General features: G+C 43.2%; 1 protein-coding gene across 1 annotated transcript; it reads left to right on the top strand.

Moving 5' to 3' along the window:
* The first annotated feature begins 278 nt into the window (after positions 1-278).
* LOC115172706 (macoilin-2-like) lies at positions 279-25,290 on the top strand. The gene is made up of 11 exons (XM_029730398.1): positions 279-358; positions 5,313-5,454; positions 6,290-6,416; positions 13,902-14,025; positions 14,632-14,810; positions 14,919-15,426; positions 20,878-21,036; positions 22,121-22,303; positions 22,380-22,500; positions 22,956-23,130; positions 23,266-25,290. Exons 1-11 carry the CDS (start codon positions 279-281, stop codon positions 23,466-23,468), a joined length of 2,001 nt encoding a protein of 666 aa, XP_029586258.1. The 3' UTR covers positions 23,469-25,290.
* Positions 25,291-26,884: the final 1,594 nt, after the last annotated feature.

Here is a 26,884-nt window from a genome sequence, read left to right as displayed (position 1 = left end):
TTTGGTGGACACGAGCAATATAAATGGCTCATCTTTGCATCAATCAAAATAAGAGGCGATGGCAAATAAAGTGATTGGATAAATCGTCTGTAAATTATAACGCAAGCTTGCGCTGAGAGAAAAGAGGAGGTTCTTAAAGAGAGTTTTATTTATTTATGTTTCCAGTAGAAAAATAATTACAGCGATATTTCACAGGGACTTAATTCATTGTCTTCCCATGCAAGAAAACTGGATAAGATTACAATAGAAATTCAAAAGCTAAAGCGAAGGAGAGGAGGATGAAGCGGCGCAATGCGGACTGCAGCAAACTCCGAAGGCCGTTAAAACGGAACCGAATCACCGAGGGCATATACGGCAGGTATATGAAGCCAAGCGATGGGTTCTCAAGGGGGGTTTTAAGACTCCTTCATTGCATGGCTGGGTTGTGTGCGAGTATCTAGTTAGCTAGCTAATGTGTCTCTCCTAATGCAAAATGTCACACTGACACTCAGTCAAGTGAAATTGGCTAGATATCAAGTAGGTAGCTAGTATATTTGTGGACAGATTAGCATAGCTAACTGGAGAGGTGTACATTATCTTTGGAGCAACGTTAGTCTACTACCCATTGATAGGCCCCAGCCCCAGGATATGGCTTGTCTTTAACACCCCTGCTTCAATTAGGCATCTCGATTAACTATGTATCCCATATTGTCTGCAGTAGCTGGCTAAGTTCACCCTACTAAGACAGCTGGTGTATGGAAGTTATACCCATTTCAGACAGGAGCTGTTATAATGTTACGTATAAAAAAAGAAAGTAAAATTTGATGCCCCTTTCCAAACAGCACCTTATTTTCAGGTATAACCATTTTATACATCAGTGGGAAATTGGGAAGGGTGGGGGGTGTCAGCGAACTAAACTCCATGGTGAAGGAAGTTTTATGAACTTCACCAACTGAGTGGATCAGAGGCCAGGCTTTGGAATGAGTTAGCTCCGATTGGATCAATACTTAAAAAATATAGAATGAAACGCCCACCTATGTTTGTCCTCTTGTTGCGTGCCTTTGTTTGCTGAAATCCATACGTTTTCAATAGACGTTAATCAAATACAACCAGCGGCGGATTTAGGTATAGGCTACGTGTGCAGCCGCTCAGGGTGGCATCTTGCCGGGGTCGGCACGGGGCGCCCGCACAAAAAAATATTTTAATTCGGAATGGTGAAGTTTGCGCGATCGGTTTTCTATCGCTCATTTGCACGTCACTGATATGTCACCATGTGGGACTGTGGGTCAATTAACCTTGTCGGAGTGGGCGTTAAATCAAATACAACTTCTGAAATTATTTGACTCGTGACAAAATTAAGGAAATTAGAAGGGGGAGGGGGATTTCGGCAGGAAAGAAAATGGCCTTGCCAAATACTCCCCCCCCTTCTAATTTCCCTAATTTTGTCACGAGTCAAATTTCGGTAGTTGTATTTGAACGTTTATTGGAGAAAAAAAGGCACGCAACAGAGGACAAACATAGGTACAAGGTAGGAGTTTTCATGATTTAAATTTCTTGAAATATTGACCTTGGGCGAATCAATGTAATCGGAGCTAGACTTCACAGTCTGGTTTCCATTCAGTTGAAGTCCATCAGAAACTTCCTTCACCGTGGAGTTTAGTTCACTAGGGTGGTGTTTGCAATTCAAATTAGGGAGGTGTTAAACCCACCCTGTCTGTGGCTTTTCACTCCACCCTTGTACTTGATTGATGAATTAAGGCCACTAATTATTAAGGATTACCCCTCACCTGGTTGTCTAGGTCTTAATTGAAAGGGAAAAAACAAAAATCCGTAGACACGGACAAATGAGTTTGACACCCCTGTGTTAAACAATGTAAGTGTTAATGAATTTACCTGCACAGAAAGCAGAGAACCACCGAATCATGACAAGGACTTTAGGTGGCTTATTTTTCCATGTTCTACCCCGTACTCCTTTCAAATATACAAAAAGCAGGTATAAAAATGCAGGTATTGTAAGTTAGTGATTTTGGTCTGCATATGAAAGGGATATTAGTAGCAGTAAACCACCCCTCTTCCAGCTTATTTGCAAACTCAGTTGGTCACTCTTTTCTCTGTATACATCAATGATGTCGCTCTTGCTGCTGGTGAATCTCTGATCCACCTCTACGCAGATGACACCATTCTGTATACTTCTGGCCCTTCTTTGGACACTGTGTTAACAACCCTCCAGACGAGCTTCAATGCCATTCAACTCTCCTTCCGTGGTCTCCAACTGCTCCTAAACACAAGTAAAACTAAATGCATGCTCTTCAACCGATCGCTGCCTGCACCTGCCCGCCTGTCCAGCATCACTTCTCTGGACGGTTCTAACTTAGAATTTGTGGACAACTACAAATACCTAGATGTCTGGTTAAACTGTAAGCTCTACTTCCAGACTCACATCAATCATCTCCAATCCAAAGTTAAATCTAGAATTGGCTTCCTATTTCGCAACAAAGCATCCTTCACTCATGCTGCCAAACATACCCTCGTAAAACTGACCATCCTACCAATCCACGACTTCGGCGATGTAATTTACAAAATAGCCTCCAATACCCTACTCAACAAGCTGGATGCAGTCTATCACAGTGCCATCCGTTTTGTCACCAAAGCCCCATATACAACCCACCACTGCGACCTGTACGCTCTCGTTGGCTGGCCTTCGCTTCATAATCGTCACCAAACACATTGGCTCCAGGTCATCTACAAGACCCTGCTAGGTAAAGTCCCCCCTTATCTCCGCTCACTGGTCACCATAGCAGCACCCACCTGTAGCACGCGCTTCAGCAGGTATATCTCTCTGGTCACCCCTAAAGCCAACTCCTCCTTTGGTTGTCTCTCCTTCCAGTTCTCTGCTGCCAATGACTGGAACGAACTACAAAAATCTCTGAAACTGGAAACGCTTATCTCCCTCACTAGCTTTAAGCACCAGCTATCAGAGCAGCTCCCAGATCACTGCACCTGTACATAGCCCATCTATAATTTAGCCCAAACTACTACCTCTTTCCCTACTGTATTTATTTATTTATTTATTTTTGCTCCTTTGCACCATATTATTTACATTTTAACTTTGAACTTTCTTCAAACTACAAATCTACCATTCCAGTGTTTTACTTGCTATACTTTATTTACTTTTCCACCATGGCCTTTTTTTGCCTTTACCTCCCTTATCTCACATCATTTGCTCACATTGTATATAGTCTTATTTTTTTCTACTGCATCATTGATTGTATGTTGTTTTACTCCATGTGTAACTCTGTTTTTGTATGTTGTCGAACTGCTTTGCTTTATCTTGGCCAGGTCGCAATTGTAAATGAGAACTTGTTCTCAACTTGCCTACCTGGTTAAATAAAGGTGAAATAAAATAAATAAAATAAAAATAAACTTTGCCTTTATTGCACCCTGTCATTCAGAATTGAACACTCATTGTAATTCAGCCAGCAGAAATGTCAACGTGCATCTAAATAAGACTACCTAAATTAAAAGCTTCTTACTGTCAATTCCTGTGTCTTAAATTATAGGCTACAAATTATCATTTAGGCCTACACTAGTTACATAAAAAAGCTTAGTCTGCATGCATCTGCCCTGTTTCTACCAGTGACAACAAGCACCTCTCCATGTGACACCTGCAGCTAGTAATCTGTTGAGGTGGAATAGCTCTCAAGCCCTTCTCCGTAGGGTTGTCAGCAGTTAGTTTCACCCACGGTTGGATGCGTGTGAACTGCATAATTCTCGAAAATTACGTTGAACATTCTATTCTCTGGCAACAGCTCTGATGGACATTCCTGCAGTCAGTATGCCAATTGCATGCGCCTTCAACTTGAGACATCTGTGGCGTTGTGTGAGAGAACTGCACATTTTAGTGGCCTTTTATTGTCCCCAGCACAAGGTGTACCTATGTAACAATACTTCTGTTTAATCAGCTCTTGATATGCCACACCTGTCAGGTGGATGGATCATCTTGACAAAGCAGAAATGCTCACTAACAAGGATGTAAACAAATTTGTGCACAAAATCTAAGAGAAATACACTTTTTGTGCATATGGAACATTTCTGGGATCTTATATCAGCTCATGAAACATGGTACAAGTTGTTTATATTTTTGTTCAGTGTAACTGCTTGCTTGTCAAGACATGACAATTATTTACACATTTGTTATTGTAATAATGCTATTCTGAAGTCTATATAATTGTTTAAAAACAGATTAATTCCCTAATCTGTTAATGAGCTATCAGCTGTCAAGAGTGTGCAACTAAATGTGTTCTTATAAACCCTGGCATGACAAAAACCAAAGTTACCGCTGAAGCGCCTCATGGCCATTGGAGTGCATAAATGGTAGGCCTATATTCACACAATTACACTATTTATAAACAGTAAAAAAAATCAAACATTTTTATTTGGCTAGTTGGGAGTTTTTATTTAGGAGATTAAACAAGCAACAAGAGAATATTTAGAGTCTGCTCTAGATTATGATTCAACCATTGGGGTAAACAATGCAGATGAGCAACCCCATGCTTCAGCCATGTAGCCAGTCTAGCCACGATGCTTCATCAGGATACAGTTGATGATGCTTAATGCTAAAATAGCACACATGCCTACAATATGAAGCATGTACACTACCTAAACATTTTACTTTTCATGAATGTTATTGGGCTCATTTCTGAAGGGGAATATTACATTTGAAATGGTTTCATATGTTAAGGCTATTGTTATCATTGAGATGGTTTTATAAAATGTTTCTAAACAAAAATCAGTTTAAAAATCAGATTGTATGGTTGGTTATAGGTACTTTCCCAGACTGCAAATGACACATGAAATCACCCATGATTGAAATTCTGTGTGCATTACTTGCTTTCCTGTGATCTTGGCCCTGACCAGTAATTTTCTCATTTTGGCCACTAGTTTTGTCTTTGTACTGGGCTAGTGTGCCACCGGCAAATTTACCTGAATGTCAATCCTTGAATACTAACAGCATAAAGGTGTGTAGTCATTGCTGATATGAAAGATATGTTCATAATTTTTTCGAAACCGTACCACAAGCACTGCATCTTAATGTTCAGAATGTGTGTCGGGGCTCTTAGCAAAACTCCCCCAGCCAGAAAATACTATCATCAGTAGGCGCTTAAGGTAGTTGACGTCTGGGAATAGGCTAGAGGTGGAGTAGCTAATCCTTGAGTTTTTGATCAGGTGCTTTTTAAAGCCCACACCTTGACACAATCCAGTCTTATTGAAAAATGGTTGTGGTGTTGGACACAAACTCATGAATGTGTCTCTTCTCTCTCTCTCTCATCCAGTACCTTCCTGTACCTGAAGTTCCTTGTGGTGTGGGCTCTGGTGCTGTTGGCAGACTTTGTGCTCGAGTTCAGATTTGAGTACCTGTGGCCTTTCTGGCTCTTCATCAGAAGTGTGTACGACTCCTTCAGATACCAGGGGCTGGTAAGTGTCTCTGGTTGTCTCCTGTGTGGGCCTGACTGATCTTTATTTTATTTAGTTAAATAAAAGGTTAATTCGATTTGTGGTTTAAAGAGCAGGCCTATGGAGCTTCTGGAGAACAACATCTAGCCTAAGTTCTTCTCTAGCGCTGCCTTGTTTTACCACCCCCTGCTCCTCCAATCAGTGTTTTCCACAAGCACATGGAGTAGCTAGCAAAGTAGAAAAAGCTTGCCGTTTGTCAATCAAATCACAGTAAGCCTATACGCCAGAACTTCGTGGCTACATATGAAACAAGTGAAAGAAAATGAATGAATGTGCCAGAAAACAATAGGCTAAAGGGATTTCACTCATCATTACCACATTTTATATGGGACGTGCAAATTGACTCACAAAGACGATGGAGCGTCATTCTCTCTCCCTCCATGGAAAGAAATTTGACTGCAACCACAGAGTACAAAACACCCAGGTACCGGGAGGCGAGAGAGACAGCAGACTGTCAAACCAGCAGTGTTTCCCTGTCATCGCTCACTTTGACTGACAGGCGCCTGTCCTATCAATAGATCACTAGAAGATGCATGTTGTTCATTCTAGCGGGAGGGCTCGGCCGACTTTTTTTCGGACTTGAGTATTGTAAAAAAAAAAAAAAATAGCGTAGTCAATTTAAGTGGAGGCTTTGATGTCTTTTGCAGATTTGTTGTATTTAACTTGTGATTTAATCATCAAGCAATACATGTTGATGTGGATAATATGTGACCCACATCTCATTGTTGGTAGAAATGTGTTTTTCTGCTTTTTGGCAGATCTCCTACTTACCCCCCTCACATTTCCTCTCTTCCAGGCATTCTCAGTGTTCTTTGTGTGTGTGGCGTTTACCTCTGACACCATATGCCTGCTCTTCATCCCAGTACAATGGCTGTTCTTCGCTGCCAGTACCTATGTGTGGGTGCAGTACGTGTGGCACACAGGTAAGCCTACTTACTACTCACCTGCCTTTTAATGAGGGGAAACAACTTAACGATTACAGTGAATTAGTGTGTGGGTATAAAGACTATGATCACTGTATTGAACTATTTAAGCCTAGCTGTAAAGAAATGGGACTAGTGACAGGAGGTTCACAGGATCAAATCTCACAATACTATTTCCTGGAGTGAGGCACCAGCTATAGTATACACAGAGCACATACAGTGCATTCGGAAAGTATTCAGACCCCTTCCTTTTTTCTACATTTTATTTGCAAATTTATATACAAAAATCAATAAATACCTTATTTACATAACGTATTCAGACCCTTTGCTATGAGACTCGAAATTGATCTCAGGTGCATCCTGTTTCCATTGAGATGTTTCTACAACTTGATTGGAGTTCACCTGCGGTAAATTCAATTGATTGGACATGATTTGGAAAGGCACACACCTGTCTATAGAAGGTCCCACAGTTTACAGTGCATGTCAGAGCAAAAACCAAGCCATGAGGTCGAAGGAATTGTCCTTAGAGCTCCGAGACAGGATTGTGTCGAAGCACAGATCTGGGGAAGGGGACAAAAACATTTCTGCAGCGTTGAAGGTCCCCAAGAACACAGTGGCCTCCATCATTCTTAAATGGAAGAAGTTTGGAACTACCAAGACTCTACTTAGAGCTGGCTGCCTGGCCAAATGGAACAATCGGGGGAAAGGGCCCTGGTCAGGGAGGTGACCAAGAACCCGATGGTCACTCTGACAGAGTTCCAGAGTTCCTCTGTGGAGATGGGAGAACCTTCCAGAAGGACAACCATCTCTGCAGCACTCTACCAATCAGGCCTTTATGGTAGAGTGGCCAGATGGAAGCCACTCCTCAGCAAAAGGCACATGACAGCCCGCTTGGAGTTTGCCAAAAGGCATCTAAAGGACTCTGACCATGAGAACCAAGATGGGCCTGAATGCCAGGCGTCAGTCTGGAGGAAACCTGGCACCATTCCTACGGTGAAGCATGGTGGTGGCAGTATCATGCTGTGGGGATGTTTTTCAGCAGCAGGGACTGGGAGATTAGTCAAGATCAAGGGAAAGATGAACGTAGCAAAGTACAGAGAGATCCTTGATGAGAACTTGCTCCAGAGCGCTCAGGACATCGGACTGAGGCAAAGTTTCACCTTCCAACAGGACAACGACCCTAAGCACATAGCCAAGACAACGCAGGAGTGGCTTCAGGAGAATCTCTGCATGTCCTTGATTGACCCAGCCAGAGCCCAGACTTGAACCTGATTGAACATCTCTGGAGAGACCTGACCAAGCTTGAGTTGATCTGCAGAGAATGGGAGTAACTCTCCAAATACAGGTGTGCCAAGCTTGTAGCGTCATACCCAAGAAGACTCAAGGCTGTCAAAGGTGCTTTAACAAAGTACTGAGTAAAGGGTCTGAATACTTATGTAAATTTAATTTCACTTTTTAATTGTATACATGTGCAAAAATGTCAACCTGTTTTGATTTGTCATAATGGTGCATTGTGTGTAGATTCAGGAAAAATAACTATTTAATCTATTTTAGAGTAAGGCTGAAACGTAACAAAATGTGGAAAAAGTTTAGGGGTCTGAATACTTTCAGAATACACTCAACTTGAGTTACCTACACTGACAAGCTCTCCTAGTATCCTCTGAACAGACACCGGTGTGTGTTTCTCTCTGCAATGGGTGTGAAGCATGCGTTACTGGACTTATTCCACGTTCCCATGCCGCGTGTTATGTTTACAACGAGCCGGCTTACTTCTCAGAATCCCGTGCAACATCAGTAAGCGAGCGTGGATGTCTAACAGGTGTCAGTGGGATTTAGCAGTAGCCCCTGTTGACCAGGACATGTTGGGCTTTGGTGTCAAATTTAACTCCTGATGAGACCAAATGGCACAGTAGAGCAGAGACCCCAAACGCCTGCTGCATACACCACACCATCAGGCTTTGACATTAATGCTTGTCCAGGACAAGTAAAAAAAAAAAAATGGCGGACAACCAGAATATAGATTTCAATTGTCCGACTGGGATAAGTAAAAAAATCACTATCAAACAATTACTCCAATCAGAATTGGTTCAGCCAACGCAGAGCAGGGCAGTGCGTGGTTGACATTCTGAGTAATTGCCTATATTCCTATTTACTATAGCTCATTTCAATAAATGTTATATTTACACAAAGCAAGAGAACAATGTAGACAGAGAATAGTCTCACCAAAGCAGCGCAAAATGTCAGGTCAGAATAACATTTAAAAAATGTGGATGATCTGGGCCAATAGCTGAAGTCTATAGTGGACACTCTGGTGTCTTATTGTTATAGAAGCCCACATGTTCTATTGTCTCCATTTGGTATGACTTGGCTTATTAACCTTCCTGTTGTGTTCGTTTCCTGTTAATTAATTTTGTGTTCCCGGTCCAAAATGACCACCCCATTATAAATCCATAATAATACATTTCACCTAATGTTGTGTTAGATCTTATTATCAACTTAAGTTCTTGTGAACATTACAAGTTTTGAACTTCTATTTGCTATTCATGGCCTTTAGGCCTCATTGACAATACTGTGCAGCCGTATTCATCGACCTGGCCAAGGCTTTCGACTGTCAATCACCGCATTCTTATCGGCAGACTTAACAGCCTTGGTTTCTCAAATGACTGCCTCGCCTGGTTCACCAACTACTTCTCAGACAGAGTTCAGTGTGTCAAATTGGAAGGCCTGTTGTCTGGACCTCTGGCAGTCTCTACGGGGGTGCTACAGGGTTAAATTCTCAGGCTGACTATTTTCTCTGTATACATCAATTATGTCACTCTTGCGGCTGGTGACTCTCTGATCCACCTCTACGCAGACAACACCATTCTGTATACTTCTGACCCTTTGGACACTGTGTTAAATAACCTCCAGACGAGCTTCAATGCCATACAACTCTCCTTCCGTGGCCTCCAACTGCTCTTAAATGCAAGTAAAACTAAATGCATGCTCTTCAACCGATCAATGCCCACACCTGCCCACCCGCATAGTGTCACTACTCTGGACAGTTCTGACTTACAATATGTGGACAACTACAAATACCTAGATGTCTGGTTAGACTGTAAACTGTCCTTCCAGACTCACATTAAGCATCTCCAATCCAAAATTACATCTAGAATCGGCTTCCTATTTCGCAACAAAGCATCCTTCACTCATGCTGCCAAACACACCCTCGTAAAACTGACTATCCTACCGATCCTTGACTTCGGCGATGTCATTTACAAAGTAGCCTCCAATACCCTACTCAGCAAATTGGATGCAGTCTATCACAGTGCCATCCGTTTTGTCACCAAAGCCCCATATACTACCCACCACAGCGACCTGTATGCTCTCGTTGGCTGGCCCTCGCTTCATATTCGTCGCCAAACCCACTGGCTCCAGGTCATCAATAAGTCTTTGCTAGTTAAAGCCCTGCCTTATCTCAGCTCACTGGTCACAATAGCAGCATCTACATGTAGCACGCCCTCCAGCAGGTAAATCTCACTGGTCACCCCCAAAGCCAATTCCTCTTTCGGCCGCCTTTCCTTCCAGTTCTCTGCTGACAATGACTGGAACGAACTGCAAAAATCACTGAATCTGGAGATTCATATCTCCCTCACTAACTTTAAGCATCAGCTATCAGAGCAGCTTACAGATCATTGCACCTGTACATAGCCCATCTGTAAATAGCCCATCCAACTACCTCATCCCCATATTGTTATTTATTTATTTTTTGCTCCTTTGCACCCCAGTACCTCTACTTGCACATCCATCTTCTGCACATCTATCACTCCAGTGTTTAATTGCTAAGTTGTAATTATTTCGCCACTGTGGCCTATTTATTGCCTTACCTCCATAATCTTACCTCATTTGCACACACTGTATATAGACTTTCTATTGTGTTATTTACTGTATGTTTGTTTGTTCCATGTGTAACTCTGTTGTTTGTCACACTGCTTTATTTTATCTTGGCCAGGTCGCAGTTGTAAATGAGAACTTGTTCTCAACTGGCCTACCTGGTTAAACAAAGGTGAAATCTTTTTTTTTTTTACCTGAGCTCATACAACTCATTTGAGTAAAAAAAGCATAATGTATGGATTATTTTGACTATAACAAATACTCAAATTAAACATTGTGCTATTTATCAGACTACTTTGTGTCAAAGTTTAACAAGGACATTTGTTTTGAAACCGTTTCACATTTTTAAATAGTTGCAGGATTTTATGTAATCAACCCGGGATATGGCGTATCTCGTTGGCCCTGGGGTCATCCTGATAACATTTTCAGCCGACCTCTCCTCTCAGGTGGGGATGAAGATCAGGACAAATTCCCATTCTTTGACCGTAATGTAACAACAACCTCAGCAGGGCCCTCTTCCTCATCACTGGATTGTTCCACATCTGTTGTCTCTTGGTCTGAATCATATTCTGTGTTGTCTTCAACTTCTGACACTTCCTCCTCTAATGCATCTTCACTGTCAGTTTCCTGGCCTCTCTCCTCTTCACCAGTGTCATGATCAAGAGCCTCACATACAGTATATCGTTTGGTCATTGTGCTACCACAGAATGAATTGTGAGCAAGGCCTCAAAAAAGCTTTATATCCCAGAGCTGTTAGAAAAGTTATATACACTGCTCAAAAAAATAAAGGGAACACTTAAACAACACAATGTAACTCCAAGTCAATCACACTTCTGTGAAATCAAACTGTCCACTTAGGAAGCAACACTGATTGACAATAAATTTCACATGCTGTTGTGTTGTGCAAATGGAATAGACAACAGGTGGAAATTATAGGCAATTAGCAAGACACCCCCAATAAAGGAGTGGTCCTGCAGGTGGGGACCACAGACCACTTCTCAGTTCCTATGCTTCCTGGCTGATGTTTTGGTCACTTTTGAATGCTGGCGGTGCTTTCACTCTAGTGGTAGCATGAGATGGAGTCTACAACCCACACAAGTGGCTCAGGTAGCGCAGCTCATCCAGGATGGCACATCAATGCGAGCTATGGCAAGAAGGTTTGCTGTGTCTGTCAGCGTAGTGTCCAGAGCATGGAGGCGCTACCAGGAGACAGGCCAGTACATCAGGAGACGTGGAGGAGGCCGTAGGAGGGCAACAACCCAGCAGCAGGACCGCTACCTCCGCCTTTGTGCAAGGAGGAGCAGGAGAAGCACTGCCAGAGCCCTGAAAAATGAGCTCCAGCAGGCCACAAATGTGCATGTGTCTGCTCAAACGGTCAGAAACATACTCCATGAGGGTGGTATGAGGGCCCGACGTCCACAGGTGGGGGTTGTGCTTACAGCCCAACACCGTGCAGGACGTTTGGCATTTACCAGAGAACACCAAGATTGGCAAATTCGCCACTGGCGCCCTGTGCTCTTCACAGATGAAAGCAGGTTCACACTGAGCACGTGACAGACGTGACAGAGTCTGGAGACGCCGTGGAGAACGTTCTGCTGCCTGCAACATCCTCCAGCATGACCGGTTTGGAGGTGGGTCAGTCATGGTGTGGGGTGGCATTTCTTTGGGGGGCCGCACAGCCCTCCATGTGCTCGCCAGAGGTAGCCTGACTGCCATTAGGTACCGAGATGAGATCCTCAGACCCCTTGTGAGACCATATGCTGGTGCGGTTGGCCCTGGGTTCCTCCTAATGCAAGACAATGCTAGACCTCATGTGGCTGGAGTGTGTCAGCAGTTCCTGCCAGAGGAAGGCATTGATGCTATGGACTGGCCCGCCCGTTCCCCAGACCTGAATCAAATTGAGCACATCTGGGACATCATGTCTCGCTCCATCCACCAACGCCACGTTGCACCACAGACTGTCCAGGACTTGGCAGATGCTTTAGTCCAGGTCTGGGAGGAGATCCCTCAGGAGACCATCCGCCACCTCATCAGGAGCATGCCCAGGCGTTGTAGGGAGGTCATACAGGCACGTGGAGGCCACACACACTATTGAGCCTCATTTTGACTTGTTTTAAGGACATTACATCAAAGTTGGATCAGCCTGTAGTGTGGTTTTCCACTTGAATTTTGAGTGTGACTCCAAATCCAGACCTCCATGGGTTGATAAATTGGATTTCCATTGATTATTTTTGTGTGATTTTGTTGTCAGCACATTCAACTATGTAAAGAAAAAAGTATTTAATAAGATTATTTCATTCATTCAGATCTAGGATGTGTTGTTTAAGTGTTCCCTTTATTTTTTTGAGCAGTATATATTATTGAAACAATGTTGCGATTGTTTGTGAGAATGCCAACAGGTGTGGTTCCCATGGGGGAAAGATTCTATTGGGGAAAGGTTCCCGTGGGGGTTGCCATGGAAGCCAAGAAGGGGAGTGAGGTGTGTGTGTGTGTGTGTGTGTGTGTGTGTGTGTGTGTGTGTGTGTGTGTGTGTGTGTGCTCAAACACACATGCATGAGGGGGTCTGGGAGAGGAAGTGTGTCCATCTGATGAATGGGCATGTGCCTGAACCAATTTTCCTACACTAATTGTAGTCTCACCCATTCATTTCTAATGACCGGTCATTTTTGACCGGGAACACCACGGGTGTACAAAAGTTTAAATAAAGCACCCAAAATGTTATGAAAATGATTCAAATGTATTTTGTGTGTTCAGATGCCCTGTGTGGACAGTCATGGAACCTTCTGACAATCAGATTAAAAGAACTACATTTTTCAGAGAGAACTTGTAAATAGGTCCAATTTGACCAGAACACAGCAGGAGGGTTAAGCCACTCTTTCAGTTTAATTCATGCTAGATAATTTTTTTGCTCTATTGTCCAAGAATAATATTGCGATTGTTACAGGCTTTGGTTTTTCCATTTATATTTTGAGGTTGCATGTTGGGCGCACCGATTGGTCACCTCGTTAGGCAGTATGTTTTACAGCTGTGCTGGCTTGTCATCTTGTTAGTCAGAAAGAATTTGGCTGGCCCAGTGTTCTTGTTGTCTTGAGAGATGTGGAGGGTTAACACCTTAGGTTGTTGTGCCCTATTTGTTTGTTGTTGTTTGAAGTGGGTTTTTATTTTGTTTGCCCTTCTTGGGCAAATTTAGTGGGTGCTCATGGTGGGTGTCAGTTGTTGCTAATCAACTTTCAGTGGACACCCCCATGAGTGTCTTTCAGAACCCCTCCTAAAACCACACCTGTTTTGGTTGATTTCAGTTACTCTTTGTTAGTTCCTTTTGACATTCTCCAGCAAGAAAATAACATTTATCTCCCCCCCCCCCCATCACTACTGAAAAGCTGCCCTTTTGTGGTTGTGTGTGTCTCATTTCGTCACTCAAGCTGATCTACTCTGCTGCTGTCGTGATGTTTGTTCTTTGTCTGAGGGAGGCTGCTGTACTGACCACCCTGTAAGCGTCTGATGTTCAGAGGAAGTAAATCTGCATGTATAATTTGTATTTATTTAGATGTGTGGTTATGAACAGTAGTCTTTCCTGTTCTTCTAATACTTTTCTATATTTTTCTTCCACAGAGAGAGGGGTCTGTCTCCCCACAGTGTCTCTTTGGATACTCTTTGTGTACATAGAGGCAGCCATCAGATTCAAAGACCTGAAGAACTTCCATGTTGACTTGTGTCGCCCATTCGCTTCACATTGGTAAGTCAAGTGTTTTGTCCAAACGCTGGCAGGATCTTTGTCTAGGCTAGATGTGTGGATCTGTGAGGAAGATGGACTAAGATTCCGTCTCAGACCCACAGGCCAAGGAGGGAAGTGTTCTGCCCCATGTGACTCTCAGACAATAATATTATTTCTGTTTGTTAAGCATAATATACAAGTAATGATGTCTGTATATCCCCCAAGCTCACTCCACTTTCCACAAAGAGAGAGTGCATGCTGGTTTCAATCTGTAGCATTATTAAAAAGCATACATATTCTAAGATGGCTTAAGGAATATTTCTGCCCAAGATCTGTAAGGTCATACACCACTGTTTGGTTGAAAATGCCTACATTTATAGTCTAAATACTCTTTAAGACCTTTGAGTGGATTTAGATTTGAGCCTGTATGATGTGCTGTAATTGAGCAGTTGTGTAGTAATGCAGGATATTAGGGCAAGTCATTCCTCCAGCTTTACTTTCTGGAGTGATCTTCATCTCAAGGCTTTTTTCATAGCACCTAAACTTTTCAACTTGTGAACCAGTTTGTCTTGGTGAAGTGTTGTCTGAACTTACTTACCCCCCTGAACTCTATCCATCTCTCTGTAGCATTGGCTACCCAGTGGTGACGCTGGGCTTTGGATTCAACAGCTACGTCAGCTATAAGATGCGCTTAAGAAGGCAGGAGGTGGTGCAGAAGGAGAACGAGTTCTACATGCAGCTCTTGCTGCAGGCCCTGCCACCAGAGCAACAGATGCTCCAGAGACAGGAAAGGGAGGCAGAGGAAGGTGAGACGCACACAACTGATGCTCCAGACACAGTCCAAGTGATGTTGGTCAAATATGTGTTTAATCTCACTTTCATTCTCTGCTTTCTTACTTCCACCTTCCATTCAGCTGCATTAGCTAAAGGGATATCTGAGATGGACTCCACCCCAGTCTCACAGAATGGCGCCCCCGCCAGTAAAAAAATGGCAGCTATGCTGCCGGAGCTGGAGTACAGAGAAAAAGGGAAAGAGGGCCGCGAGTCCAAAAAGCAACACAACAGCATCCTGCCGTCATCGGTAGACTCTAAACTCCAGGACATTGAGTACATGGAGAACCATATGAACAATAAGAGACTCACCACAGAGCTGGTGGGCAGCACAGAGAACCTGCTGCTGAAGGAGAACTCCTCCTCTTCCTCGAAAAACTACAAGAACTCCAGCGGAAACGCGGCAGTCAACTCCTTGCCCTGCGGACACTGCGCCATCAACGGCTGCGTCCAATCAGCCCCATCCTCCTTTTCCTGGGGGAAGAAGCAGAAGTGTGCAGCGGGGAAGGGTCCAGCAGTAGGCTCCCACAGGGACCCAACAGACAACTGCATCCCTAACAATCAGCTAAGCAAGTCTGAGGCGCTCGTACGGTAAGAGGGTCTTTCTAAAAATCAAATCAAATTTATTTGTCACGTACACATGGTTAGCAGGTGTTAATGCAAGTGTTGCGAAATGCTTGTGCTTCTAGTTCCGACCATGCAGTAATATCTAACAAGTAATATAACCTAACAATTTCACAACAACTACCTTATTTATACACACAAGTGTAAAGGAATGAATACGAATATGTACATAAAAATATATAAATGAGTGATGGCCGACGGGCATAGGCAAGATACAGTAGATGGTATAGAGTACAGTATATACATATGAGATGAGCAATGCAGGGTATGAAAACATATGAAGTGACATTGTTTAAAGTGGCTAGTGATACCTTACGTCAAGATGGCAAGATGCAGTAGATGGTATAGAGTACAGTATATACATATGAGATGAGCAATGTAGCGTATGAGAACATTATATAAAGTGGCATTGTTTAAAGTGGCTAGTGTTACAATTAATTACATCAGATGGCAAGATGCAGTAGATGGTATAGCGTACAGTATATACATAAGAGATGAGTAATGTAGGGTAAGTAAACATTATAATATAAAGTGGCTTGTGATAAATTGATTACATCAATTTTTCCATTATTAAAGTGGGTGGCGTTGAGTTAGTATGTTGGCAGCAGCCACTCAATGTTAGTGATGGCTGTTTAGCAGTCTGATGGCCTTGAAATAAAATCTGTTTTTCAGTCTCTCGGTCCCCGCTTTGATGCACCTGTACTCGCCTTCTGGATGATAGCAGCGTGAACAGGCAGTGGCTCGGGTGGTTGCTGTCCTTGATCTTTATGGCCTTCCTGTGACATCGAATGGTGTAGGTGTCCTGGAGGGCAGGTAGTTGACCCCCGGTGATGCGTTGTGCAGACCTCACTACCCTCTGGAGAGCCTTACGGTTGTGGGCGGAGCAGCTGCCGTACCCGGCGGTGATACAGCCCGACAGGATGCTCTCGATTGTGCATCTGTAAACGTTTGAGTGTTTTTGGTGACAAGCCACATTTCTTCAGCCTCCTGAGGTTGAAGAGGCGCTGCTGCGCCTTCTTCACCACGCTGTCTGTGTGGGTGGACCATTTGTTTGTCCGTGATGTGTACGCCGAGGAACTTAAAACTATTCACCCTCTCCACTACTGTCCCGTCAATGTAGATAGGGGGCTGCTCCCTCTGCTGTTTCCTGAAGTCCACGATCATCTCCTTTGTTTTGTTGACATTGAGTGTGAGGTTGTTTTCCTGACACCACACTCCGAGGACCCTCACCTCCTCCCTGTAGGCCGTCTCGTCGTTGTTGGTAATCAAGCCTACCACTGTAGTGTCGTCTGCAAACTTGATGATTGAGTTGGAGGCGTGCATGGCCACGCAGTCGTGGGTGAACAGGGAGTACAGGAGAGGGCTGAGAACGCATCCTTGTGGGGACCCAGTGTTGAGGATCAGCGGGGTGGAGATGTTGTTACCTACCCTCACCACCTGGGGGCAGCCCGTCAGGAAGTCCAGGACCCAGTTGCACAGGGCAGGGTTGAGACCCAGGGTCTCGAGCTTAATGATGAGTTTGGAGGGTACTATGGTGTTAAATGCTGAGCTCTAATCGATGAACAGCATTCTTACATAGGTATTCCTCTTGTCCAGATGGGTTAGGGCAGTGTGATGGCGATTGCGTCGTCTGTGGACCTATTGGGCCGGTAAGGAAATTGGAGTGGGTGTCGGGTAGGGTGTCGGTGAGATGGTCCTTGACTAGTCTCTCAAAGCACTTCATGATGACGGAAGTGAGTGCTACGGGGCGGTAGTCATTTAGCTCAGTTATCTTCGCTTTCTTAGGAACAGGAACAATGGTGGCCCTCTTGAAGCATGTGGAGACAGCAGACTGGGATAAGGATTGATTGAATATGTCTGTAAACACTGGTCTGCGCATGCTCTGAGGACGCGGCTGGGGATGCCGTCTGGGCCTGCAGCCTTGCGAGGGTTAACACGTTTAAATGTTTTACTCACGTTGGCTACAGTGAAGGAGAGTCTGCAGGTTTTGGTAGCGGGCCATGTTAGTGGCACTGTATTGTCCTCAAAGCGAGCAAAAAAGTTGTTCAGTCTGTCTGGGAGCAAGGCATCCTGGTCCACGACGGTGCTGGTTTTTCTCTTGTAGTCCGTGATTGACTGTAGACCCTGCCACGTAACTCTCGTGTCTGAGCTGTTGAATTGCAACTCCACTTTGTCTCTGTACTGAAGCTTAGCTTGTTTGATTGCCTTGCGGAGGGAATAGCTACACTGTTTGTATTCGGTCATGTTTCCGGTCACCTTGCCCTGATTAAAAGCAGTGGTTCGCACGTTCAGTTTTGGTCGAATGCTGCCATCAATCCAATAGACGCTGTGGGTACCACATCACCAATGCACTTGTTAATGAACTCGCACACCGAATCAGCGTATTCGTCAATGTTATTGTTCGCCGCAATGCGGAACATATCCCAGTCCACGTGATCGAAGCAATCTTGAAGCGTGGAATCAGATTGGTTGGACCAGCGTTGAACTGACCTGAGGGCGGGAGCTTCCTGTTTTAGTTTCTGTCTATAGGCTGGGAGCAACAAAATGGAGTCGTGGTCAGCTTTTACGAAAGGAGAGCGGAGGAGGGCCTTATATGCGTCGCGGAAGTTAGAATAACAATGATCTAGGGTTTTGCTCTGCCCTGGTAGCACAATCGATATGCTGATAACATTTTGGGAGCCTTGTTTTCAGATTAGCCTTGTTAAAATCCCCAGCTACAATAAATGCAGCCTCAGGATATGTGGTTTCCAGTTTACATAGAGTCCAATGAAGTTCTTTCAGGGCCGTCGATGTGTTTGCTTGGGGGGGATGTACACGACTGGGATTTTGATCGAAGGGTCTTTCTATAAACTAGGGTACCATTGAGGATTTCCTACACTGGACAAATTGTTACAGCTGTTAAGTCATTGATGATGATCTGCCATTTTTTTACACTACATTAAGATATAATGGGATCATAGCTATATTCAATACAATTCACTAGTTGATTTAAAGCCTATGTTTAACCCATTCTCATGGTTGGTGTCTTGACGGATTTGTCCAAAATCGTGTGACATAAAAAATTATTTTTCTGTCCTTGCATTTATGGCAGTATAAGTTGTCATTATCATATATTAAGCATTAATCAGTTACAGTGCCTTCAGAAAGTATTCACACCCCTTTTCCACATTGGTGTTAGCCTGAATTTAAAATAGATTAAATTGAGATTTTTTGGGGGGTCACTGGCCTACACCCAATACCCCATAATGTCAAAGTGGAATGATGTGTTTTTTGAAGTTTTGACCAATTTAATTAAAAATGAAAGCAGATGTTTTAAGACAATGTATTCAACCCCTTTGTTATGGCAAGCCTAAATGGGTTCAGTATTAAACATTTGCTTAACAGGTCACACAATAAGTTGCACGGACTCTGTGAAATAATAGTGTTTACCATGGTTTTTTGAATGACTACCTAAGTTCTGTACCCCACTCATACAATTGTCTGTCAGGTCCCTCAGTCGATCAGGGAGGTTTTCCAATGCCTCGCAAAGAAGGGCATCTATTGGTAGATGGGTAAAAATGCAGACATTGAATATCCCTTTGAACATGGTGTAGTTAGTTATTACACTTTGGATGGCGTTTCAATACACCCAGTCACTACAAAGATTTCCTAACTCATTTTCCGGAGAGGAAGGACACAGTTCAGGTATTTCACCATGAAGCCAATGATGACTTTAAAACAGTTAGAGTTTAATAGCTGTGATAGGAGGAAACTAAGGATGGCTCAACATTTGAGTTACTCCACAATACTAACCCAAGCGACAGTGAAAAGATACATTTCTGTAAAGGTTTTCTCCAAAACATGCATCCTGTTTGCAACAAGGCACTAAAGTAATACTGCAAAAATATGTGGCAAAGCAATTAAACCTTTTGTTCTGAATACAAAGTGTTATGCTTGGGGCAAATGCAACACATTACTAAGTACCACTCTCTATATTTTTCCATTTTTTTTTAGATTATTGCCCTGCTGAAAGGTGAATTTGCCTCCCAGTTTCTGGAAAGCAGACTGAACAAGGTTTTCTATGATTTTGCCTGTGCTTAGCCCTATTCTGTTTCGTTTTATCCTAAACCCTTGGCAAAAAAGGAAATACGAAGCAGAGTAAACTCTATGGTCATTTAAAAACCTGGAGTAGCTCCCGCCTGGATGTCACAGTTCTCATATTTTTAGGCCAAAGTATCAGTAACTTGCTGGTGCATGATGGGTGCTTCCCTTTTATCAGATACCACAGTCCCTGACCTCAAACGGACCATGCTGCACATAGATAGGCGTTAAGTAGAGCTGTTTCAGCTGTGATATCATTGGACTGGGGTGTGAGAAAATTGGACTGTTACAATCTATGGTTTGCCACAAAATTATGCTGGCTGAAAATGAGAACTTTGAGTTGTGTATGTCTGACCCTTTTGGCTCTGTAGTTGTACAACTGGGTGTGTGATGGTGCTGTACAGACACAGTGGTGGGGGTGTAAGGTTGTTGGTGAAATCAGCAGAAAGTCAAATGAATTATGGTGTTTGTGGCAAGTTGTCATGGTAACATGACAGTATTGCAATATTTTTTCCATGGCAAAAATGGAAACGTGAAGCAAACCTAACTCTTCGGTCCTTCAATAACCTGCTGTGTATATAAAATATTGTTCTATAGCTTGGAAAATAAATGTGACTGGATAACATGTTTGTTTCCAACATTAGGGCCGTTTTCCTAAAAGTTAAATCAGTTTTGTTAGTATCGTGGCAAGGAAACAAGTATTGCCATACTGGTATCGTCCCAGCCCTAGACAGTAGCCTATAGGCTTAGTCCAAATGTTTTTGCTGTATACACTTTTGGCTGAAGGGTGTTTTCTTACTGGTTAGTGTTGCATTGATTGAACACTTGTAAAGACAAAAGCTGTGTCTAGTATGAAAGAAAAATAAGTAATTTTAAAGCGCAAAGAGGAGACATTTCATCAAAATTCAGAACCACACATAATTAAATGGTTACAGCTTAATCAACAATTTGGAATATCAATCGGCAATGACCTGATTGACCAAGGAAAACAACTGACAACAAACACTAAAACAACTGTCAGGGACAGGCCAACAGCCAGAATGGAGGGCTGAAGGAGAATCTGCCATCAGCAGGAGGCTTTGACAGCCGTAATACTTAGGACATAGCCAAATACAACCACTACGCAGCAGCACTCCACAGAAAAGAGTTGAGTACAAAGATGGCCCTACTGAAACCGTCTTATGAGCAGATGAAACCAATATAAACCTTTACCAAAGCCTTGAAAGGAATTGTGGGTGATCCAAAACCTACACTGAATCTTCATCAAATTGTTTCTTTCTCATCCTTCTCTATTCATCCCTTCCTCATTTTCTTTCCTTTCCCCCTCTACCGCTGCAGGCTGGAGCAGGATGTGAAGAAGCTGAAGGCAGACCTTCAGGCCAGCAGACAGGTGGAGCAGGACCTGCGCAGTCAGATCGGCTCCCTTGGCAGCGCTGAGCGCTCCATCCGCTCTGAACTGGGCCAGCTGCGCCAGGAGAACGAGCTGCTGCAGAACAAGTGAGTGGGCAGGTTAAAGGTCAGGAATTGACCACTGGATCTGATCACCTGCTGGGACCAGTGAGGCTAGCGTTGCTCATAAAAGTTAGGTAGCTTGCTTAATTTTGACAATATGGTCAAACCTTCTACATTATCCACATTGATAAGTTTGTAATTGTTAAAAAAGGATGTCATCTTTTGGTTGAAAATGTGAAATGTTGCAACTCGGTTAACACACAATGACCAAGTTTCCAACTTGCTCATTGAAGTGGAATTTCCCACTCGGAACCTCCGATAGCACGTGAGGTTTTTCCTAGTCGGGGTAATGTAGTCAGGAAAAACTCAGGGGACCTAGTTCAGACCTAAAGGTTATCATTCTTGAAAACCCAGGACTGAGCTTGGAATGTCCATGTCGAAATGCTTGTCTAGGGACGAGCTAGTCTGAAATACAAATAACTCTGGGTTAAAACATTCTGGCGTGAGGACTGGTCATAGTGAAGTTTACAGATGGATCCTATCTGCTTCTCTCAGTGCAGGCTTCATATCACGGAAGCAGAGAGAGCACTTATGCATCTGGCTGCTTTAATTGGCTAATTAAGTAATCACGGACCAGTTGGGGACTCCTGGGTGTCCTTGGTAAGGAGCATTACTTAAGACCACCCTAATATGGTAGTTAGCATGTACATACAGACACAAACTCGGTGGTTATGGGCAGTTAATTATCTGATGCAATTAAAGGTGACATGTAGGCCCTCCCAGCCTGCCCCTAATGACCAGCTGATTCCTATTGCCGCTCAAGAGAGCCTGTTTGTCTTTCCGTCTGTTGGTGGAGACTGGTGCTGTTGGCTATGTTCAAAGCTAGGCAAAGGATGCTAGACTAAGGATTACGAAAGTGCAAAGAAATTATTGAAAAGTTTACTTGGTTACCAAACTCAGCCATCCTGCCCTCTCACCATCTCCACAATACACACTGTTAACTTACACTCATGATGAAAATGACTACCTTTTAGTACTGTCAGTGCGCATGCACACTGGAATGGAATCTCGCTGGCTAGCATGGTGCTGCATGGTCTGTGTGTGTGTGTGTGTGTGTGTGTGTGCGCAGACTCCATAACACCATCCAGGCCAAGCAGAAGGACAAGCAGGCCATGGGCCAGCTGGAAAAGAGGCTGAAGGTTGAGCAGGAGGCCCGCGCCAATGCAGAGAAACAGCTTGCAGATGAGAAGAAACGCAAGAAGCTGGAGGATGCCACAGCAGCCAGAGCCGTCGCACTAGCAGCAGCATCCAGGTATAGGCTCCAGAGATATTCACAACTATTTCATAAATACATCTGCGTTTAGTTGAGTTCTCTGTCTGCTCCACAGGGGGGAGTGCACAGATACAATGAGGAGGCGGATCACAGAGCTGGAGACAGAGTGTAAGAAACTAACCATGGACATCAAGCTCAAAGAAGACCAGCTCAGAGAGCTGGAGATGACCGTGCAGGTGAGGTTCACTGTTCAGTTAAGATGGGTATGTTTTGTTGAAAACAGTATGTCAAGAACATGTTTGGTTAAGGTAGCTAAAATGTTGTCTCTAGCCCAATATTAGCCCTAATTTAAGAAGACTAGGTCTAAGGGCATTCCATAGTGACAGCGTGTGACATGTCCTGGTCCAGAAATATTGAGGAGAATTTCTGTCTGCAATAAAGCCCTTTTTTATGGGGAAAAACTCATTCTGATTTGGGTGGACCTGGCTCCCAAGTGGGTGGACCTATGCCCACCCATGGCTGCATCCCTGCCCAGTCATGTGAAATCCATAGATTGTGGCCTAATGAATTTATTTCAAATGCCGGATTTCCTTCTATGAACTGTAACTCTGTAAAATGACTCATTCACACCTGCTGTACACTGGCACACAGCCAATGTCACTTATAGTGACGTGTTCTTCCCCTCTCTCAGGAGCTCCATAAGTACAAGGAGAATGAGAAGGACACAGAAGTGCTGATGTCAGCGCTGTCGGCCATGCAGGAAAAGACCCAGCACCTGGAGAACAGCCTGTCTGCAGAGACCCGCATCAAACTGGACCTGTTCTCAGCACTGGGTGATGCCAAGAGACAGCTGGAGATCGCACAAGGTCAGTGTCTAGCTTGGGTCTAGCCCCTCTGCAGAACTGCCTCAGTCACACCTATTTCCTACTGTATGTGATTTATGTAGAATAAGTTGCATGAAATGAATGTCTTATCTGACATTTTGTGTGTGTCTGTCTCAGGTCAGATCCCGCAGAAGGACCAGGAGATCAAGGACCTGAAGCAGAAAATAGCTGAGGTGATGGCTGTCATGCCCAGCATCTCCTACACAGCTGAGAGCAGCAACATGACTCCCGTGGCCCCCCACTACTCCTCCAAGTTCATGGACACAAGTCCCTCCGGCCTGGACCCAAATGCCTCCATCTACCAGCCACTCAAAAAGTGAACGCTCCCTCCAACCCATCATTCTCTTTTTTTCAATTTTTTTAAGCTGACCTCCAGATCTGCTTGGAAGGTCTGTGACTTATTTTGTTTTTCAATGCCAGATCCGAAGGATGTTGTATTGTGACTATTTATTGTAGTTTAAAAAAATACAAACTAAGGGACATGTAAACCAGTTCTTTTTTGATTTTGGTAAATGTCTAGTGAAACCTTACAGAATTGGGCTTATGTAGGATGTTTCAGGTCCCCCTTCTACTCCACCTGTTACCAGTTACTTGGTCTCTGGTCTTGGTTAATTCTGGTGTTGGTTTTATTCATTTAAAATCTGGGATGTGGATCTCTGCTAGCAGGAGTGCTCACCCTTATTTCCATGTTGGAAATTCTGATCGCTGAGTGCGGATACCCCATTTATTTTAATGGTAGGAAGTTACAATCTGTACGTTGGTATGGACTCTAGCCCTGTTTTGTCAATGGTATTTTTCAGTCGTGAATATCAGACCAAATTGAACGTTCCATTGGCTGTTCTTGGGGTTATGTGGTATTGGTTTTATTATGTTTGAAAGTGGATTGTGTGGTGTCCTTTTTTACAAAGTTGAATAACAAGGGATAAACCACTGTCAACGTAAACCATCCTCAACAACCTCAAATGTTGAGTATCATCTGCAAAATTACATTCCCAAAAATCACCCTAATTTCTACAATACTTTTCAAAAGTGTTAAGCAAAGGTGGTATTAAGAGAAGTTAATATATGATATGCCTTCTTTTTAAGCCCAGAATAGTCTTTCGCAAATTGTCATGATCACAGTGCCTTGAGACAGGACCTCAGTGGTGGGAGTCAGTAGCCTGCTATGCTCGAAAGGACTGAGGTACAGGGCTTTACAACCACATACAATTATAACCTGGACCCTAACCATAGGTTCAGAAAAGATGGCCCATCTACTTGCTGAACTGTTCTGACGATATGGCCACGTTACTACAAAGTCTACTCCAAACAGGCTCTCAGCATGGGAGTCTACTACATCCAGCTATAACACATCTCTCTACTGGAAACTCCTGTTCGTTTAACTATTGTCCCTACTTATGTTTTTATTGTTTTGACTTAATTGCACGGATAAAAAAAAAAACTGTTGAAGGGAAAACCGTTGATGGATTTTGTGTGTGTATGTTATACAAGAAATAAGGCTCTGGAAATGATGAATGTTAACAAAAAAAAATCACAGAATTCTGCATGATAAATCTGGCATCTTTTATTGCTGAATACTCAACTTCAGCCCATTTGCCATGAAAGTATTGCTTGTTTTCTAGGAATATGCTATCCAGGAATGTATTGCAAAGACATTGGTTGACGTGTGTGACAAACATTCTCCTCTGACTTCTCTGAAGTATGTCAAGCAGGTGGGAAAACTGCTCACCTGTTTGTAGTAGACTGTTTACTTAGTTGAAAGTTTTGTAAATGTTACAGTATTGGCTACTGCCTGGGCCATGGGCGTTAAGAACAGTCAACAATTTCTTCACTACTTTTTGGTATTGTTTTTTTTAATTTAACCTTTCATTTTCATTCCCTGCAGGGAGGAATGGCTTGAGCCTGATGTGGTTTGCGGTCATCTGAAATGGTAATTTGTGTGGTTATGACCTACTGTATATGGAAACTTTTTGTACATATTAGTTTAGTCAATTGGTCCTTCAACTGATGTTGAAAGTATAAAAAGCTTTTATTTTATTTTTAAATTATGCCGTCATTGCTCTGTTTCTCCCCAAGTCTGACCTCGGCTAGGCTCTGACACTGAGGTTTACAAGGAATAAATGATTTTCTTGCAAATGTTCAGTCGGGAGTTCCTTTCCTTGTCCTTTATGACAAACTTAAACATCATCAGGCAGTAGAGTTAAGTCTGAAAGAGCAATTAAATGTTATGGTCATCTCACTCCCACTAGGAGGCAGTGTCCATCTCTTCAGTTTTACAAAGCCTCTGGTCCTCAGCTCACTCATGTTAAGCTGTGTGGTTTGGTGATCTTAAATGTGCATCAGTGTGTTTTTGGGGTGGGGGGTGGGGTTGCACTCTAAAATGAAATCTAAAGTCAGCTAATAAACTAGCTGCCTCTGTGCAATAGGCTGTTCAGCCAAGCCTGGGACACATAAGATGGTAATTGGTGGAGGTCGCAGGGCTAATATATTGATTACCTTAATCCCCAGACCAGTCTGAGCACTTAAACCCACTGCCCTGTTTTCTTCTGTCACTGAACCCTCTATTCTCTATCCACATCTTTGGCTGTCTGAGCGCCACAGAGTGAAATAATCACTAGAGGCTTTTAGAAATGGAATGACCTCAAGGCCAACGATTTCTAAATAACGGAATTGTAAATGGAAACAATATGGGCTGCCTGTATGTTCACTTAGATTTTTGCATTTGAGGTTCTTCAAGATGTTCCTCTCAATTAACCCTTTTAACATGAAGCATGGCTTTGACAAAGAATTCCCTCATGCTTTGTATTCAAATACGCTGACAAACACATGGATCAAGTTTTGGGTATTGTTGCAGCTGTTTTTATACAGCTGAGTTGCATGGGCATTCCACACTGCATGGCGTAGAGGCCCCCCAAGCCATGCATATTTGGCCACTTCATATATAGAGGTGCCCTATCAGGCATACATCTGCAGAATAAGAATTAATTGCATATATTTAATCCTGAGTGCTTTGTTCCAAGTTAACGTCTCAATTTGGCACATCGACCATTCATATTTGACAGATTAAAATGGGTCTTTTCAAGCAATCGGAATCTGGCAAAGTATACAGTAAACAAATCATGAAGCCATTATGCAATGCAAATACAGCTCAGCATTTTGATTTGTTTCGATTGTCTGCTATTAAATAGATATCTACTGTGCTGGCAATGAGGATGTAATATAAGAGGCCGTTGGTGTGAATTACGTGGGGGACAATCAGTAATCCTGTGGATAGACACTCGCTCACCACAACTGATTTTAAGACTATAGCCAAGATTGATATTATCAGACTGTCAAACAAACATGATGTGCATAAATTATAGTTAGGTAGTACATTCATTATACATGAATGCCATTATACATGAATAATTATTTCACACGTTCCCCTGCCAGCAGAGCAAGAGTTGGCTACATTTTCATCTTATATCAAATGTGTGCCTTCAGCGACTGCCTACGTCAAATCAAATGTTATTGGTCGCATACACATATTTAGCAGATGTTATTGCCGCTGTAGAGAAATGCTTGTGTTCCTAGCTCCAACAGTGCAGTAATATCTAACAATGCACAGATCTAAAATTGACCTACTCACCTGAACCTGTCTTGGATCACTTTCTTTCCTCCAATTCTGAATTAATTGATTCTGAAAAATATAAATTCCATTCATTTTTTTCCTTAAAACTCTAGGATACTGTCATTT

The sequence above is a fragment of the Salmo trutta genome, chromosome 33, assembly GCF_901001165.1.
Source record: "Salmo trutta chromosome 33, fSalTru1.1, whole genome shotgun sequence".
NCBI lineage: Eukaryota > Metazoa > Chordata > Actinopteri > Salmoniformes > Salmonidae > Salmo > Salmo trutta.
This window is presented reverse-complemented; position numbering and strand designations above follow the sequence as displayed.